The 17,709-nt window shown below is 44.9% G+C and overlaps 1 protein-coding gene across 1 annotated transcript in view; it reads left to right on the top strand.

Moving 5' to 3' along the window:
* Nucleotides 1-17,709, top strand: part of COBL (cordon-bleu WH2 repeat protein) — a 237,734-nt gene that overhangs the window by 204,835 nt on the left and 15,190 nt on the right. The window contains exons 10-13 of the mRNA XM_023743099.1: nucleotides 6,800-6,891; nucleotides 8,378-10,272; nucleotides 11,762-11,881; nucleotides 13,347-13,601. Coding sequence (XP_023598867.1) covers nucleotides 6,800-6,891; nucleotides 8,378-10,272; nucleotides 11,762-11,881; nucleotides 13,347-13,601 — 2,362 coding nt within the window. The remainder of the gene's footprint in view (nucleotides 1-6,799; nucleotides 6,892-8,377; nucleotides 10,273-11,761; nucleotides 11,882-13,346; nucleotides 13,602-17,709) is intronic.

Genomic DNA, 17,709 nt, shown 5'->3' with positions numbered 1-17,709 from the left:
CAAATACCAGCAGGGTCACTCATGGTGGACAGGTTTCAGAGAAGCTTCCAGACTAAGACAGACTAGGAAGAAAGATGTGGTGACCTACTTCTGAAAATTAGACAAAGAAAATTCTATGGATTACAGAATATTATCTGAGACGTCAACTCGTTTACTTTGGACATATCATCAGGGGAGACAAATCACTGGAGCAGGACATCATGTTTAGTAAAGTGGAGGATCAGCGTAGGCAAGGGAAGCCCTCAGTGAGATGACTGGCACAATAGCCACGACAATGGACTCAAACATACCAACCATCTGGAAGATGACGCAGGACCAGGCAGCGTTTTGTTCTGTTGTACATGAGGTTGCCAGAAAATAATGAGTGTTGACAAACATGCAGCATGTTTGAGAAACATGTTGAGACCTTCATGCACTGCTAGTGGGTATGTAAAATGGTGCAAGTGCTGTGAAAAACAGTTTGGTGGTTCCTCAAAAGTTAAACACAGAAGTATATGACCCAACGATTCTACTCCTATACGTATACTCAAAAGACTTGAAAGTAGGAACTGAAACAAATACTTCTACACCAATGTTCATTGCAGCATTATTCATACTAGCCAAAATATGGGAACAACCAAAGTGTCCATTAACAGATGAACAGATAAAATGTGGTATATACATAAATGGAATATAAAAAACCCCAAAACCCGTTGTCATTGAGTCGATTCCAACTGATAGTCACCCTATAGGACAGAGTAGAACTTCCCCGTAGGGTTTCCAAGGAGAGACTAGTGGATTCAAACTGACGACCTTTTGGTTAGCAGCCAAGCTCTTAATCACTGCACCACCAGGGCTCCCAATGGCATATACTCAGCCATAAAAAGAAGTCCTGGTACATGCCACCACATGAATGAACCTTGAAAACATTAGGCTGACTGAAATAAATCAGTCACAAAAGGACAAATATTGTATGATCCTGCTTATATGAAATATGTAGAACAGGCAAATGTGTAGAGATCAAATTTTATTAGTGCTTACCAGGGGCTAGGGGAAGGGAGAAATGGGGAGTTAATGTTTAAAAGGTACTGAGTTTCCATTTGGGGTGGTGAAAAACTTTTGGAAATAGTGAGAATGGTTGAACAACATGGTGAATGTAATTAATGTCACCGAATCGGACACTTAAAAATGGATAAAATGGCAATTTCACCACAATAAAGTTTTTTAAAAAAACAATTCTTGTAGAACTGTGCTCTCTAATACAGTAGCCACAAGCCACGTGCAGTTACTGAGCACTTGCAAAGTGGCAGGTCTAATTTGAGATGTAAGTATAAAATACACACCCGGCTTCATAGACTTTGTATGAAAAAAAGAATGTAAAATATTTTTTGCTAATTCCATATTGAAGTGATAATATTTTGTGTTACATAATTAGGTTAAACAAAGTATATTATCAAATTAAAGTTAATTTCACCTGTCTCATTTTCCTTTTTTTAATATGGCTACTAGAAAATCTTAAATTACATATGTGGCTAATATTCTATTCTGTTGGACAGAGCTGTTGTAGAACACCGAACCTTTGTAACTACAGGAACGTTTCAAACGCAGTGGGGAAGTTAACCATGTATGACTCTCATCAATGGTGCATTTTCCCAGGTCTCTTGCCTTTCGCTTGTCAAGTCATTGTCTTGAAATCACATGGTTTGGTTTTGTTCTCTTGTCGGCAAATAGACTTGCTACCGGAAAGCAACATTGATTTTGTCATTAAGTCCACCATTGCACCAATTATGTAAAGCAACTCTTCTAGCCACATCAAAAAGAGGAATGACCTAATGGCCCGTGAATGCATCTTGCAAATTCCACCTGGACCAGAATCAACCCATTCTCTTTTTCTTTCTCATAGAAAACAAAGACAGAAAGCACCTGTTCTCCTGGTGCTAATTGATATAATTGCCCCTAGTTCTTGTGTTATCTGCAGCTGGGTGAAGCATTGCTGAAGTCACAGTGGGCCCTGGTCACACTCAGCTGGGTGACGGTCACCTGCCAGCCTGGGCCCTCAGAGCACAGCCCCCTCCCGTGGGACCACACCCAGGAGGCAGGCCTGTCATTGGGCAGACCCCAATGGGACTTGCCGTGCTGCCCTTGGCACCCTCACTGTTTATGGATGCTGCAGCCTGAACATTATCACGTTCCCTGAAGAGTCACAAAGCCCGTGAGAGAAAATTCCACTAGTCATGTTTATTCAGCATGTACAGCCTCATATCAGAGTGTCTGCCCTCTATTTATTTGCTCTTTGTTTTCATGGTCTTTAGCCAAAGCAAATTATAAATAAGAAACCTGTGTAAAGATTTGGTGCGGGGAGGTGTTGAGGAGGGGAGTGAGTGATGACCGGGTGAGAAACATCTGTGCACGTTGATTCGACGCTGAAGAGGCTTGTGCTTCTTGCCCGCTATGGGCTCTGCAGGGCTTTCCTGCCCAGCCTCAGGGAGCTGCCCCGTGCGCTCAGGATGCCGAGGGCCCCCTAGGGCCTCTACAAGGAGACAGGAAGGGCTGCAATCCACTGTAACCCTTTGTGGAGAAGTGGACGGGGTAAGGTGGGGAAGGAAGAGCAAAAGAGCAAGTAGTGCTGAATCTCTCCCTCTTTAGATTTTACATTGGAGAGCGAAATAGATAAGTTGCCAATTGCTTTTGCTGGATAATTCATTGGCCCAGACGCCCCGGCTGGTAACATAGGGCCCCTATTCTGCATCAAGATAAGAGCAAGCTATGGGAGGGGCTGCCCGGTTCATCTTCCCCCTCCCTCGGAGGTGTCAGTTCTTTGGCAACCTCTCCTGAGAAACCCCAACCACGCACCTGGACGGCTGTGGTCAGACCCTCCCTCACTCCACAGCAACCCTAAGGAGTGGTGTCTGCAGTCACTGCCCACTCTGTCCTCCCGGACGAGCAGGGCCCCAGGAATCAGGCCTACATTGGGGTACCTGGGAGCCAGGCCAGTGGGTCAGCAGAGATAGTACTGAATGACAGCGTCAGGGCCAAACCTGTGAGGTTTCAAGGAGGTGGACGGAAGGCAGGGGCTGGGCAGGAAGGTAAGACCCAGGGACAAGGGAATAGGACTCAGACTAGGGAGAGGGGTGGACTGCAGATGGGGAGGGAAACCAGCTCAGAGCCCTGGCCCCTTAGGCATGGCTACCAATGCTTTCCATAGTGCAGCTGAGGCCTGTGCCTGGGTGAGAGGAAGTTGCTGAAGGGCTGGGACCGCTCAGGCCTTGCCAAGGCCCATCTCCCTACTGGGATTATTAGGCATTTCTCAACTCAGTAAAGAGGTGTATGCTAGTCACAATATAACAAACAGGGAAACCCCTTTTCAAAAACAAAAAAATAATTGTTATAATTAGAAGCCCAAGGGATTATTTTAAATTTTGCCCATTGAAAAAAAAAAGATGACCCAAGCCACATTTTACCAAAACAAACACTTGTAAAGGAAGAGGGAGTTACCATAATGCACCCATTTCAACTAATCACGCAGGTTGGTTTGTTTTGGTTTGGTTTCTGTCTCACCCTTGCCCATATTCATGTTATTTTTGTATCTTCATAATCATCCTATATGTAGTTATACACCCTGATTTTTTCACATAATATAGTAGCTTAAACCATTGTTACTACTATGTTTTGACATATACTTCATGATCACCATTTTTCCTGGTTTCAATGCCCAGTGAAATCAATGTGCAGTGATTTCTTTATCCCTACTGCTGACGTTTTGGAGTTCTTCCCATGAGTACAGTAGTTTTTCCTTTTATTGGATTATTTCCTTTAGGCAAATTATTAAGAGATTAATGAGGTAAAGTTCTTACAAAGAAACATTTTTCTGAGTTCATTTTTTTCTTTTTATTGTACTTCAGGTGAAGGCTTACAGAACAAATAGTTTCTCATGAAACAGTAGTACACATATTGTTTTATGACATTGGTTAACAACGCCACAACATGTCAACCCTCTAACTTCTCAACGTTTTTTTTTTTTTTTTTCAGTGAAAATACACATAGCCAAAGATACACCATTTCAAAATTTTCTACATGCACAGTTCAGTGACATTGACCACGCTCTTCCAATTGTGCTGTTATTCTCACTTAAGATGAAGGCTTACAGAACAAAATAGTTTCTCATTTAACAGTTACTACACGTGTTGCCCTATGACAATGGTTAATAATCTCACAACACATCAGCACTATCCTTACTCAACCTTGGGTTCCCTATCACCAGCTTCCTTGTCCGCTTCTGTCTTCTGGCCCTTGTCACTGGACTACTGTACCTCATTAGTCCCATATAGTTTTATGGGGCTATCCACTCCCAGGCTGAATGGTGAACCTCGGAGATGACTTCACCACTGAGCTAAAAGGGTGTCCAAAGAAACATTTTTTGTTTGTTTCTTGAAGTTTATTTCTTGAAACATTTCCACATTGCTTCTGAATAGAGCAACAAGTAGCAGTAGTAACAAGTGTGAATGACTCAGACTTACCAAATCTTTATCAGCTTGGGGTAAGTTTTTTTTTCTTTTTTTTCTTTTTTTTTTTTTTTGCTAATTTGACGTTTATAAAATAGTAGGGCCAAAGGAATTTTCATCTTAAATTTGTTTTTAATTCTTATTAATACTGTTCTCTTCAATGTCTCATAGGGTGATGTGATTAGACATACTTTGATGTAATGATAAATGCTTAAAAGTTAAAAAAATAGATAAAATTTGTTTGGTTGGGTCCCTTAAACATCCTAAACTAATGGCAAGCATATGGGAAGTGCCCTGTTTTCCATTTCAGATATTATTCTATATAACATTTCATTTTTTTCTCTGCTATATGTTTTATGAATTCTTTAAACTTAAATTTATTTAAGCCATCACATTTCCTGGAAGAGAAAAACAAAACTTCAGTAAAATGCGTTCAGATAATTAAAGTTAAAGCAAAAGAACTAAGAGGGACAATCGTGTACTCTTGCAAGCCGTATTAATTTGTCCACATGCACACACATCACCAGCCCATCCCTTTGTCTGGGTTGTCAGAAAGCATTAGCTGCCACCAATCTGGAAGCCACTTCCTGGCTCCCAAAAGGACACAGTCACCAAACAAGAAAGGCCCATTTATCTGAATTAAAACCTGGCTACGTAAGTGAGGATTGTGCAGAGCATATTTCATGCGTCATTATCTGAGTCCGATTGGCAGTGATGGAAATTGGTCCTCAATTTTAACAATCAGCAGAAGAACCTTCAGCTTTCACTGAAAACAATTGCCTTGTGCATATCTGTGTTTTTTGCACCATAGGAAAATAAAGACGAGCTCTTGCTAAGAGAGTTTTCAAATTGTTTTGGCAGCACTTGTCTCACTGATGCTATTGTCTCTGTGATGCAAATAAGGTAACGTCCATTTCTCCCAACCCGGTGGTTTGACATCTTCCTGGGCGCCCAGGGCCGCAGGGACCAGGTGGTACCTCCTGGCCCGGGATATGGCCCTCTCCTGGGCTTTTCTCTCCTGGTGAGATCTCAGGCAGGTTTATTTCGTCCCTCTGTACATAGTTTCCTATCTGTACAATGGAGAGAACACACTACTGCTAGCTTCTAAATTGGTTGTGAGGATTATACTAAGATAATTCATGCAAAAGAGCTCTGTTCAGGGGCTGGAACATGAAGACAGCTGGCTCAGCATAAAGGACTGGGCTGGCCAGGCCGGGCCCTGCTCCATGAAGACACCATCCTCACTCGGAGGCAGCCCACATGGGAAGGCATTTGGGGTTAAGTGCTCCAAGAGTGGGAGCTGTTGTTACTGTTACTGTTGTTATAATGATAATTTTTGCTACCATCCTCATCATTGTTTTTATTTTCCCTGGTAAAGAGCCCAAGGGAGCACCCAGGGGCAGATTATACAGTAGGCAAGGTAAGCACAGTGCTTGCCATGCTTACCAGATCATCTGTAATGAAGAGTTTCCCATAGCTTTCACCATATCTTTGATTATTGTTCACTATAACATCTTTGAAATTGTTCACTACCGATTAGTAAGTAAACACAAGTAAACCCGTGCTTTACCTGGCTTACTGGGTCATCTGCCCATTAGGGATTGTAAATTTGAAAAGAGGCTTTGATTCTGTAGAACGGTGCTGTGGGCTTGGGAGAAAGACTTAGGGATAACCTGATTGTGCAGTTTCCAAGTGGTGTGAGAAAGACCAAACCCTGGCTAGCATGGGCATTTTCAAACTTTGCATAGCAGAGAGCCTAACTCCTGTTACCACTCAAGTAGGATGCCATTTGCAGGTTACAGCTTTAGAGTGACAGATATGCAGGCAAATCCTCTTTGCACATTCACTTGTCCTTCTGCAGTGGATTAAAATTTAGACTTCAGACTGCAGAGTGAGCGGGAGTTGTTTGTGACCTGAGTATTGCTAACATTTTGTGGCCACACACACACTCACACATACTCACATACATACATATACACACACACTCATATATACATGTACACTCATACAGAGATTCACACACATACAGATACACGCACACACGTACATGCACAATGTGCTCACACACATACACATGCAAACACACAGACGTACACACACACACACATACTACAAACACATACACATACTCACACACACTCACACTTACACGCACACTACAGAATCTCTGTCTCAGTAGCACCAAGAACAGTGATCTGAAGAGCGTGGGACTACCTGAATTTGAATATGAACTGCACCTTCCTTGAGTATTTCTGGGAGTAAATTAAATAAATGATAAAAGAAATGAACACCCTTGCTTTCTCTTTGGTGTCCCCCAGAACTGAAAAAGCTGCTACAGCCTCCAATGATGATGAACACCTATTCATTACTGGACAGTTCCCGAAAACCCGTGCAGAACTTGATGAAGAAGGTAAGGGCTACCCTACCTACTACTTTTATATAGTAGTATGTGCCTGTAACTCTGAAAGTTATTTTTTCTAGTCACATTTTTGGATTAACTCTATGAGGAAAGGAGCCTTGGTGGTGCAGTGGTTAAGCACTCGGCTGCTAACCAAAAGGTCAGCAGTTTGAATCCACCAGCCACTCCTTGGAAATGCTGTACAGTAGTTCTACTCTGTCCTGTAGGGTTGCTGTAAGTCGGAATCGACTCAGTGGCAACGGGTGTTGGGTTCATGTGAGGAAAAGGTCTTCAAAAGGAATTGCACTTAAGACAAATGTGAAGAAGCCTGGATCTGAGGGGAGAGCACCCTTAGGTGGGGTACAGTTCCCCAGACACAGCTTTTCATCCGTGCTGCAAAATGGTATGGCGGAAATGTCTAAAGCAGCTTCTTAAAACTTGCTTTGGGTAATCCTCATCCTATACGGAAAACGTATTCCATATACATTAAAATAAATAAATAAAAGGTTCAAAGTACCCAAATGAGTTAGGAAAACCCTGAGTGACACTGAGATAAGCTTTCTTTATTAAGACGTCTAAGCCTTTACTTGCTAAAATATAGCATATCTCTGAAAGGAAATGCAGCCCACAGCATGTTGGCTGCAGGGACCTGTTTGTCATGGAGCATCTCATGGCACTGCTGCTCTGTGGAGATAGTTTTGGTAAATGGTAGTGTGAGGCCAGTGCAGATGCAAATAGTGGACAAATGGGGAATCTTTCAAACAAAGAAGCTATACTGTTTCCTCCAGGGCGCATAGAGAAAACACATAAGAAATTAGATATTGGCTACACGTTAAAACAAAACAAGGAGGAGGAAGTGGAGGAGGAGAAGGAGGAAGCAGACTGCAGGATTGATCGGTGGTTTTATCTGACTGACTCGTCAGTTCCGAGTCCTCAGAATATATAGTTGACAGAGCTGACAAATCTAAATCAGCCTGCTGAGTCCCACAGGCATCTGACCACATGGCCCACTATATCATTTGGGGCTTTCAAGAGTCATGATAATTTTGAGGTACTCAAGACTTAGTCATCTAGCTCTTTAAGAAGCTAAAGCTAGAGCAAGTGGGCTCACATGTTCTGTTGTGTTTCTGGTGAACTTGAGAAACCTGGGGGTCAAAACCCAAAACTCACTTTCGTGTTCTGTGTTGAGCCAGTTTTTCAGAGGGCTTGGATTTAGAAATCTGTTAAGTGAAAGATGTGGACATCATGTTATAACTAAATACCTCACCTTGAAACACCAAGGATCTGCAAACAGTTCTCTTGAGTAATGAGAGTTGAGATTCTAGCCCCAGGCATGTGTAGATTACAAACTGAAGTGACATTTTTATAGATATGTAAATGACTTACACAAAAGTAACCTCAGGGAAATCAAACTTGTAGTTGTGATTGCACTAAGTAATTGGCATGGGAATCGCACACTCGGTGTCAGTGTGTGACTTGTGTTTGTACTTCTTTACAGAAATGGAAGAGAGTTATGAAACAGATACCAGCTCTCTAACCAACTCTTTAAATGGTGTCTCAAGCCACTTGACACAAGATGCCATAATTACTAGCAGTGATGCGGATGCAATCCCAGTGACATTCATAGGGGAAGTTTTAGATGACCCCCTTGATCTGGGGCTGTTTTCCAACAGAAACAACAATGCAGGTTCTTTTGACACGGGAAGTGTTGCCAGCAGAAGAAACCACCTGCCATCATTCCAGGCTGAGGACAACCAGCCCCCTGGAAAGAAGAGGGAGGAAGTGCCTGAATCATACTCTCCTTGCCATGACACTAGAAAAGAAACCAGATTGGCCTTGTCCAACACCTGTAAAGGTGTGAATTCAATTGAAATTGGACCCAAGGTGACGACTTCTGTCTCAAAGTTGCACACGGATGACCTAAATACACAAGAAAAAAGCCAGGTGTGTGGCTGGACCTGCAGTGAAAGGACTGGACTTGCTACCCAGAGAGGGAACTCACAGCCATCAAGTGAAAAGGAAGGCAATGATAAAAATGAGGTCCTGGCACCGCCATCACGGTATCAACAAGGCCAAAACACAGGGGGAAGTTATGGACTTAAATATGGCCTCACAACGTATAAAATTGTTCCTCCAAAATCAGAGATGAGGTGTTACAACCGAGAAGTATCCCTCTCAACAGGTGCCATTAAGATTGACGAGCTAGGGAATATGGTGAATCCCCACGTGAATGGGAGCAGGACCATATCTTTGTCATCATCCATTCTTGAAACAGAAGGTCAATCCGTTAGAAAAGTAAAAGAATTCTGGAGGTCCAAGTCCGTGGAAAAGCATTCCAGTGTGCCCACAGAGAGCTCAGTGAAAAGGACTGGCACTACCGTGCCATCTAACCCCCAGAATCCAGAAAGCAGACTCAGAGCTCATCCCACATCCCCAGGCCCCACATTGGCGTTGCCCCAGCAGCAGCCTTCCCCCCAAGAAGATGGGAGGCATCTGGAGGAAAGGAGTGGCCAGTCACACATAGCCATCACTGGTCAGGCAAAAGGGCCAGCAGCTACCACCACAGAAGTCTCTTTTCTCAAGCCCCAGAGAAGAACATCCAGCCAGTACGTGGCCTCCGCTATCGCCAAGCGGATAGGACCCCAAACAGTCCATACTGACTTGATGATGAAGCACAGTGATGCTAAGAGGAGTTATGAAGGCAAAGCGCCAAAGTCAGCTGGACGACATCTTGCTACAGAAGAAGATACAACCCCCAGCCCATACTCAGAGACACCACTATGTAAAGATGATGCAAAACAGCCCTGCTTCAACCTCCCCAACAGTAACGGGGTAGAATCAGCAGTGGGCGCCCATCCAACATCAGAGATCAGTAGCCCCTATGGAAAGTTATCTGCTCAAAACTGTCCTGCTGGTATCCCAAGAAGCTCCTATGTCCCACTAATCAAATCTTCCCAGAGGGATCATGTTTCTGTGGGACAGAGCTGTGGCTTCAGTGGAAAGCAAAGTCCAGGGAACCAGAAGACCAGCTCAGCATCTGAACCACAGTGCACGCTGGACAGTACAGACAGCCCCCCTTCTCACTCAGCAGATGAGCAAGCCTCCACCAGGGTTTTGGTGAATGGCTCGAGGTGGCCTCCAGTCAGCAGCAAACCTCACTCTCTGAAAGTGTCCACCATGAACAGCCACAAGTCTCCAGAAATGGAGCAGAAACCCAGTACATTATCTACAGATGATACACACGAAACAGAGGGTACTTTGACGTCCAGCATTTTCGGGCCAAAGAAAAAATTCAAGCCTGTCATCCAGAGGCCGGCGCCAAAAGACACGTCCCTGCACAGCACTCTGATGGAAGCCATCCATTCAGCAGGAGGGAAGGAGAAGCTGCGGAAGGTGAATATACCAACCACCCACCTTAGGGAGTGGGTGCAGGCCATCTCGATCAGAGCTCTTACACCTGCCAACTGTAGGTGCTGTGGACTTAGATTCTTGGAATGGGATTGGAGGAGAGGGAGAGAACAAGGATAACAATGAGGCCGTTGACATCTTTGTCTTTTCTAACATGTCAACATGCTGCGTGGAAATAGTCACAAGAAATAAGGTGGCTTCTTTTGTCCCTTTTGTTGTCCTGTACGTTTCCTGAGGTTAGAAAGATAAGCATCTACCTCAGGCCCTTTTCTGAATGGTTCCTCTGACTTGGCAACCTGTGGGTGCTGCCATTCACCTCCTATTGGTGGGTGGTATAAACCATCCCAGTGAGCAGTGAGGACCTGGCTGCTCATTGTCAGCCTGCACGTGGAAACTCTGTCAGTCCCACCAGTAGTCCTGATGCACACCCAGCGGCCAGGTCTGACTGTAACCGGAATTTCTGCCCCAGTCCCCATAGACTATTTGAGTGAAACTGCTGAAGGGACTCAAGTTGAGAGGTTGTAAGCTTGTCTGCATGACTTCAGGCCCCTGAGTGCCAAAAGATGTCAGCCAACAAATGGTCCAGAAGGAGTAGAGAGGCCAGGGGGTCGTGTCATTCCTAGACTGGTCCTTGAACAATTGAATGTGTATGTAAAAAATGCAGGCCAGGGCCACTGCTTTTCTGTATTTGTGTATTTTTAGCAGCGATATACTGTAATTCTTCCGTACCATTAGGAACAATTTTATGACACCCCTTTGCCCAGTATCTAGGCATTTAACAACTTACAACTATTTTCTCATTTAATAATCATTATGACAACCCTGATAATTAGGAATTATTATATGTATTTTGCAGATGAGGAAACTGAGAGGCTAAGTAACCTGGCTGAGGGTCACACTACTAGCTAGTGTGGACCTAGAAGTCTCAGCTAGGCCTGCAGGACTTAGAAGCACACGCCAGCTCTGAAAAGCTAGGACAAATGACAGGAGTGACGTGACATTAAGAGGCAGTCATTTGATGCTACCCGAAATACATGTTGTTGTTAGTTGCCGTCGAGTTGATTCCAACACGTGATGACCACGTGTGCGCAGAGTAGACCTGCTCCATAGGGTTTTCCAAGCTGTGACCTTTCAGAAGCAGATCACCAGGCCTATCTTCCAAGGTACCTCCGGGTGGGTTCAGAGCACCCTCCTTTTGGCTAGAGAGCCTAGCCATTTCACCACCCAGGAATTCTTCTCCAGATACATAACCATTGATTTTTTTATCTAGTGTAAGGTCAATACAGAATATTAATTTAATATTTGTATTACTCAAAAAAAAAAAATATATATATATATATACCCTCCTACAGGTAGGAACTGTGCAGGGGATCATATAGGATTCAGTGATATGTGCTGGTTTTCTTTTGAGCTCCTTACAGGTAGCGTTTCTTTATCACCTGAATGAGATCTGTTGACACTGTTAATATTCTAGACTGCAGAGCACACCTCAGAGAGAGGGCCAAAGAAGCCGTTCTACACGGAGGCAGAGGGCGAGCGGTCAGCACTGCTGGCGGCCATCCGCGGACACAGTGGTGCCTGCAGCCTGAAGAAGGTAACAGGAGAGGGCAGCCTCCTATGGGCATGCTGGCACCAGGCACCCTCCTCCCCTGGTGGCCTGGCTGGAAGCCACAGATGACAGGGCAACCCTCCAATCTTCTAAGGGGATGGTAAACGGTTGCCCGAGTGGCCACCCTAACACCCTGAGGAGATGGGCGTGAAGGAGCCGCGTCTGGCTCCAGGGTGCTGGGCAGTCCCTCTGCAGCCAGGGCGAAAGACGTGAGAGCTCCTAGAAGCACTTCCGTATGAGTGTCCTTGGGCTGCTGCAACAAAACACCACACACAGGGTGATGTATAACAACAGAAACTTAACCGTTTCACAGATCTGGAGGCTGGGAGAATTCTGGCGGTCAGCAGAGCCGTACTGTCTCCCATGGCTATAGGGGAAGATCCTTTCTTGTCTCTCCCAACTTCTGGTAGCCCCAGGTGTTTCCTGGCATTTCTTGGCCAGTAGATGTAGCCTCACATAGCCATTTTCCCCTTGTGTCTGTCTCTGCGTCTCTCCTCTTTTATAAGAACACCACTATGGTTGGATTAGGATGAACCCTACTCTGGTTTGCCCTCATGCTAACTTAACCGGTAACATCTTCAGAGACCTGTATTCCCAAACAAGGCCACATCCACAGGTACAGGGGTTAGGACTATAGCCTGTCTTTTTAGGGGGCACAATTCAATCCATAACAATGTCCCACCCTTTTCTGAATGCGTAACTCCTCCTATGTGCGCACCTAAAATTGAGCAAATTCCCGCTGATGACCGAGTGTAGCTTCAAGCTTAGAAAGTCCAGCAAGTAGGAGTCAGTTCCCATACATCTCTTGGGGTGAAGTTGCTGCATAACTGCATCACTGATTTTTCCATAACCTCAGGAGCCGAGAGGGACTCAGGTGCATGGGCTGGTGTCATCTGCCGCTTCCACACGCAGAATACAAGAAACGTGCCTCCTATGTTATGCATCATGTTTTCAGTATATGTCCTCCCCGCAACGATTGGTCAGGTTTCTGTGTCCCTCCAGAGGGAGTTATACCACCAAGAAGAGTTACAAGACCAGGGAGTTCTCAGTAAATAATGATTGCCACTCCGAGAGGAAGTCCTGCCAAATCCTGGGACCCTGTCATTGGTTGGGACCCTGGTGGCGTAGTGGTTAAAAGAGCTCGGCTGCTAACCAAAAGGTCAGCAGTTTGAATCCACCAGCTGCTCCTTGGAAACCCTGTGGGGCAGTTCTGCTCTGTCCTATAGGGTTACTGTGAGTCGGAACTGACTCGATGACAGTGGGTTTGGTTTTGGGATTGTCATCGGTTAGCTGGGATGCAGGGGGAGAGCAGGGACAGATGTTTCCCCAGCAAGCGAACACACTTCCCAGGCTTGTTGCAGATGAGCACTTCAGGTCCAAGGGTAAGATAATCAGCTTCCTCACAGGAAGCAGCTTTGGGGACATTTTCATTTAACACTTTCATTGCTAGGTGTCATCCTTTGCCTCTGAGGAGCTCCGAACCCTCCGAGATGCTGAATTCTCCGCACATGGGTCACAAATCCCTCAGCAAGACAGCCTGTGTGTACCACCCCCACCACCGCCCTCGCCTCCTGCTGCCCCAGTGCCCCCCGCACCCAGGACAGCCTCCAGGTTCAGCACAGGCACCCTCAACAATCCTGTGGATGCCAGGCAAGCCCTGATGGATGCCATTCGCTCCGGCACGGGGGCTGCAAGATTGAGAAAGGTGACTGCATGTCAGCGTTTGTGTGTGTGTGAGAGAAAGAAATGCTTGATGGCACAGGTGTGCAGCACAGTGTCACAGTGCACTGCACATATCAGGAGTGAGGTCAGTGTGGGCTGGGAGCCACCAACAAGAAGACAGGCCATAGGGCAAATGACAGCTAACATCGCTGTTATCCTTAGACATACTATCAATAGGAAGAGAGGAGCTCTCCCCTCACACAGGTGAGAAGGTCAGCGCCTGGGGGGTAGGTGCCCGCCCATGTCCTCAGCTGAACCTGAGAGCAGCTTCAATGCTTTTTGTTTATCTGTGTGCTTTTTTTTTTTTTTTTCATTTTTATGGAATTTGATGAATTTATGTATGCTAATGAGTCAGAATCCACTCGACGGCAACGGGTTTGGGTTTTGTTTTTTTTTTTTTCCCTTCATGTAGAAGGAACCCTACTAGCCCAGTGGTTCATCTCTCGGCTGCTAAGTGAAAGGTCAGCAGTTTGAACCCACCAGCCGCTCTGAAGAAGAAAAGACCTGGCGATCTGCTCCCATGAAGATTACAGCCTAGAAAACCCTATGGGGCAGTTCTCCTCTGTCCTGTAGGGTCAGTATAACTCGAAAATGACTCGACAGCACCTAACACCACCACCATGTAGAATGGGGGAAAAGTGAAGAAATTGGGGTGAATGATAAAATAAGTGTAATAAAAATTAGACCAAGTAAATTCTGATAAGATAGCTCTGGTAGTTCAAGAGAGAGGCATCCTCTCTACTCCAAATACAGTGCAGATCAGAAGAGCCCTTCCCTGGGGGGTCCAAAGCGATGCAGTCAGATATCGGCCCCAGTGGTGTGGCTGATCCTGGATTTGTTTTCGAGTTTTTGAAACAGTGTTTCTCCAAGTGAAATCCATAGGCCATCTATCTCCTGAATCAGATTTTTCTGGGGTTTGCATCTAGAAATCTGCGGTGGTTGCCGGGTTTCAAATGGTTGCAGGTGACTTTACATTAAAATTTGAGATTAGTTATCTCATTTGAGCTTTGGATGTATCTTGAACAACGTTGAATGGAATTATGACCGCACACTGGATTTGTTGCTTTATAGACGTTGTCTTGTTGGCTAATTTTGGATCTTTTCAAAACAGGCATTATACTCCATCTTGCAGGGGTGATGAGGAGCTTGGGGCTCAGAGAGGCTAAACATTGTCTGAGGTCACACAGGTGGGCAGGGGTAGACTAAAAAAGTTTAGAGATAGTGGTGGTTTAGTGGCAGAATTCTTGCCTTCCATGCTAGAGGCCAGGGCTCGACTCCCGGCCAGCGCATCTCATGTGCAGCCACTACCCATCTGCCAGTGGAGGCTTGCATGTTGCTATGATGCTGAACAGGTTTCAGCAGAGCTTCCAGACTAAGATGGACTAGGAAGAAAGGCCTAGCAGTCTACTTCTGAAAATCAGCCAATTAAAATTCTCCGGATCACAGCGATCCCCAGCCAATCATGGGGATGGCACAGGACCAGGCAGCGTTTCTTTCTGTTGTGCCTGGGGTTGCCATGAGTCAGAGTCCTGCCCGATGGCAGCTAACAACAAAATTTTAACCTAGGGCTTTCTTTCTCTGAAGCCCACCTGCCCTCTACCTTCCAGAAAGAAAAAAAAAATTTAAAAAGGCATGAGAATTGTCTAAAAGAACAGAGGAAGTTGTGCTATGAACAGGGAGATGAGGGGGAAATGTAGGAAGTGGGTGAGAAGAGCCAGAACTAGATGAGGCGGGTTGGACATTCAGGGATGAGGAATCAGGGAGCAGGTGCATCAGGGCCGCAGGCCAGCGGTGCAGCCCTGGGCGTGCAAAGAGGAAAGATCTTCAGGGCTCTCACGTCCTGGCATGGGTAGGAGCCCAAGGTATTGCTCCTAACATGATCTTAGTGTCCTTTCACCTGCCTCAAATGGCATTCCAAAATCCAGGTTTTCATTGTTTTTTGGATCTGTCTAAGCATTGTTACCTGCCTTGTCCACCCTGAAAACTTCTATGCAATAATTGTGGTTATGGCAATTCTGAGGTTTGGATGCCCTCAACAGTTACAGTTTTTTCTTGGGCTGGAAGGCTGGTCCTGAGTGACAAAGATGAGTCTGACGTTGGAATGCATGTCCCTTTCACTCTCTTTATCACTATTATGCCCAAATGACCCAGAGCCTTCCCCTGCCTACTTGTACTCTTCATCACAGAATCGTATAAAACCTACCCAAGAAAATGTGAGTGAGGAGGCCAGGAACTGGTTGGTGCACTTTCCACCAGAGCTGCCGCATGCAGCCTCATTCAGCCCCTGTTGGGGACATCCAGGGGCAGCCTGGCCAGGTAGCTTCACCTGGAACCAAGACTTTCTTCTTGTGGAGGTGTTGGCTTGACTTCCCTTTCTAACAGCTTGCCCTCAATCTCCTCGTTTGTACTGAGTAGTAGATCCGTGGCACCATGGGAGACACTGCCACTCAGGTAGCAAGGGACCATTATGCATTTTCCTAACAGATTACATGGCTAGGTGTGGGCTGTGGAGGTCAATTGGGTATCAAATCATTTAATGACACTTTTAGATCTATAGATTCCTTTCACCTTTTGAGCTTTTAAATTTACATAACTGCAAGGAACATACAACAAATGCAAAGTCTACATGCTCTATAACAAGTTTCAGAGTCTCTTCTGACATCCATTTTGGTCTTTTCCTTCTTTCCTGTCTTTTTAATGACCCCTTGCTTTCATGTATGATGTCTTCGATGTCATTCCACAACTCGTCTGGTCTTTGGTCATTAGTGTTCAATGCGTCAAATATATTCTTGAGACAGTCTCTAAATTCAGGTGGGATATATTCAAGGTCATACTTTAGCTCTCGTGAACTTGTTATAATTTTCTTCAGCTTCACCTTGATTTTGCGTAGGAGCAATTAATGGTCTATTCCGCAGCTGGCCCCGGCCTTGTTCTGACTGATGATATTGAGCTTTTCTGTCGTCTCTTTCCACAGATGTAGTCAGTTTGATTCCTGTGTATTCCATCTGGCTAGATCCATATGTATAGTCACCGTTTATGTTGTTGAAAAAAGATATGTGCAATAAAGAAGTCAGTCATTGGTCTTGCAAAATTCTGTCATGCGATCTCCGGCATCATTTCTCTCACCAAGGCCATATTTTCCAATTACTGATCCTTCTTGTTGCCAACTTTTGCATTCCAATCACCAATAATTATCAATCCATCTTGGTTGGATGTTTGATTAATTTCAGACTGCAGAAGTTGGTAAAAAATCTTCAGTTTCTTCATCTTTGGCCTTAGTAGTTGGTGCATAAATAGTAGTCGTATTAACTGGTCTTCCTTGTAGGCGTATGGATATTATCCCATCACTGACAGTGTTGTACTTCAGGGTAGATCTTGAAATGTTCTTTTTGATGATGAATGCAACACCGTTCCCCTTCAAGTTGTCATTTGTGACATAGTAGACCATATTATTGTCTAATTCAAAATGGCCAATACCAGTCCATTTCAGCTCACTAATGGCCTAGGATATGTTTATGCATTCCTTCTCATTTTTGACGATTTCCAGTTTTCCTAGATTCATACTACATACATTCCGCATTCCGAGTATTAATGGATGTTTGCAGCTGTTTCTTCTCATTTTGAGTCGTGTCACATCAGCAAATGAAGGTCCAAAAGCTTGACTCCATCCACATCTTTAAGGTCAACCCTACTTTGAGGAGGCAGCTCTTCCCCAGTTGTCTTTTGAGTGCCTTCCAAGCTGAGGGGCTCATCTTCCGGCACTACATCAGATGGTATTCCCCTGCTATTCGTAAGATTGTCACTGGCTAATTTTTTTCAGAAGTTGACTGCCAAGCCCTTCTTCCTACCCGTCTTAGGCTGGAAGCTCAGCTGAAACCTGTCCACCACTGGTGACCTTGTTGGTGTTTGTATACCGGTGGCATAGCTTCCAGCATCACAGCAACAAGCAAGCCCCCACAGTACTACAAACTGACAGACGCATGCTAATGTCTAATGGATCCTGGCTGAAAGCAGAGAATACCAGAAAGATGTTTACCTGTGTTTTATTGACTATGCAAAGGCATTTGACTGTGTGGATCATAACAAATTAT

The sequence above is a fragment of the Trichechus manatus genome, unplaced genomic scaffold, assembly GCF_000243295.1.
Source record: "Trichechus manatus latirostris isolate Lorelei unplaced genomic scaffold, TriManLat1.0 scaffold00235, whole genome shotgun sequence".
In the NCBI taxonomy this organism is placed as follows: Eukaryota; Metazoa; Chordata; class Mammalia; order Sirenia; family Trichechidae; genus Trichechus; species Trichechus manatus.
The sequence above is the reverse complement of the archived record's forward strand: the minus strand, read 5'-3'. Positions and strand labels throughout refer to the sequence as shown.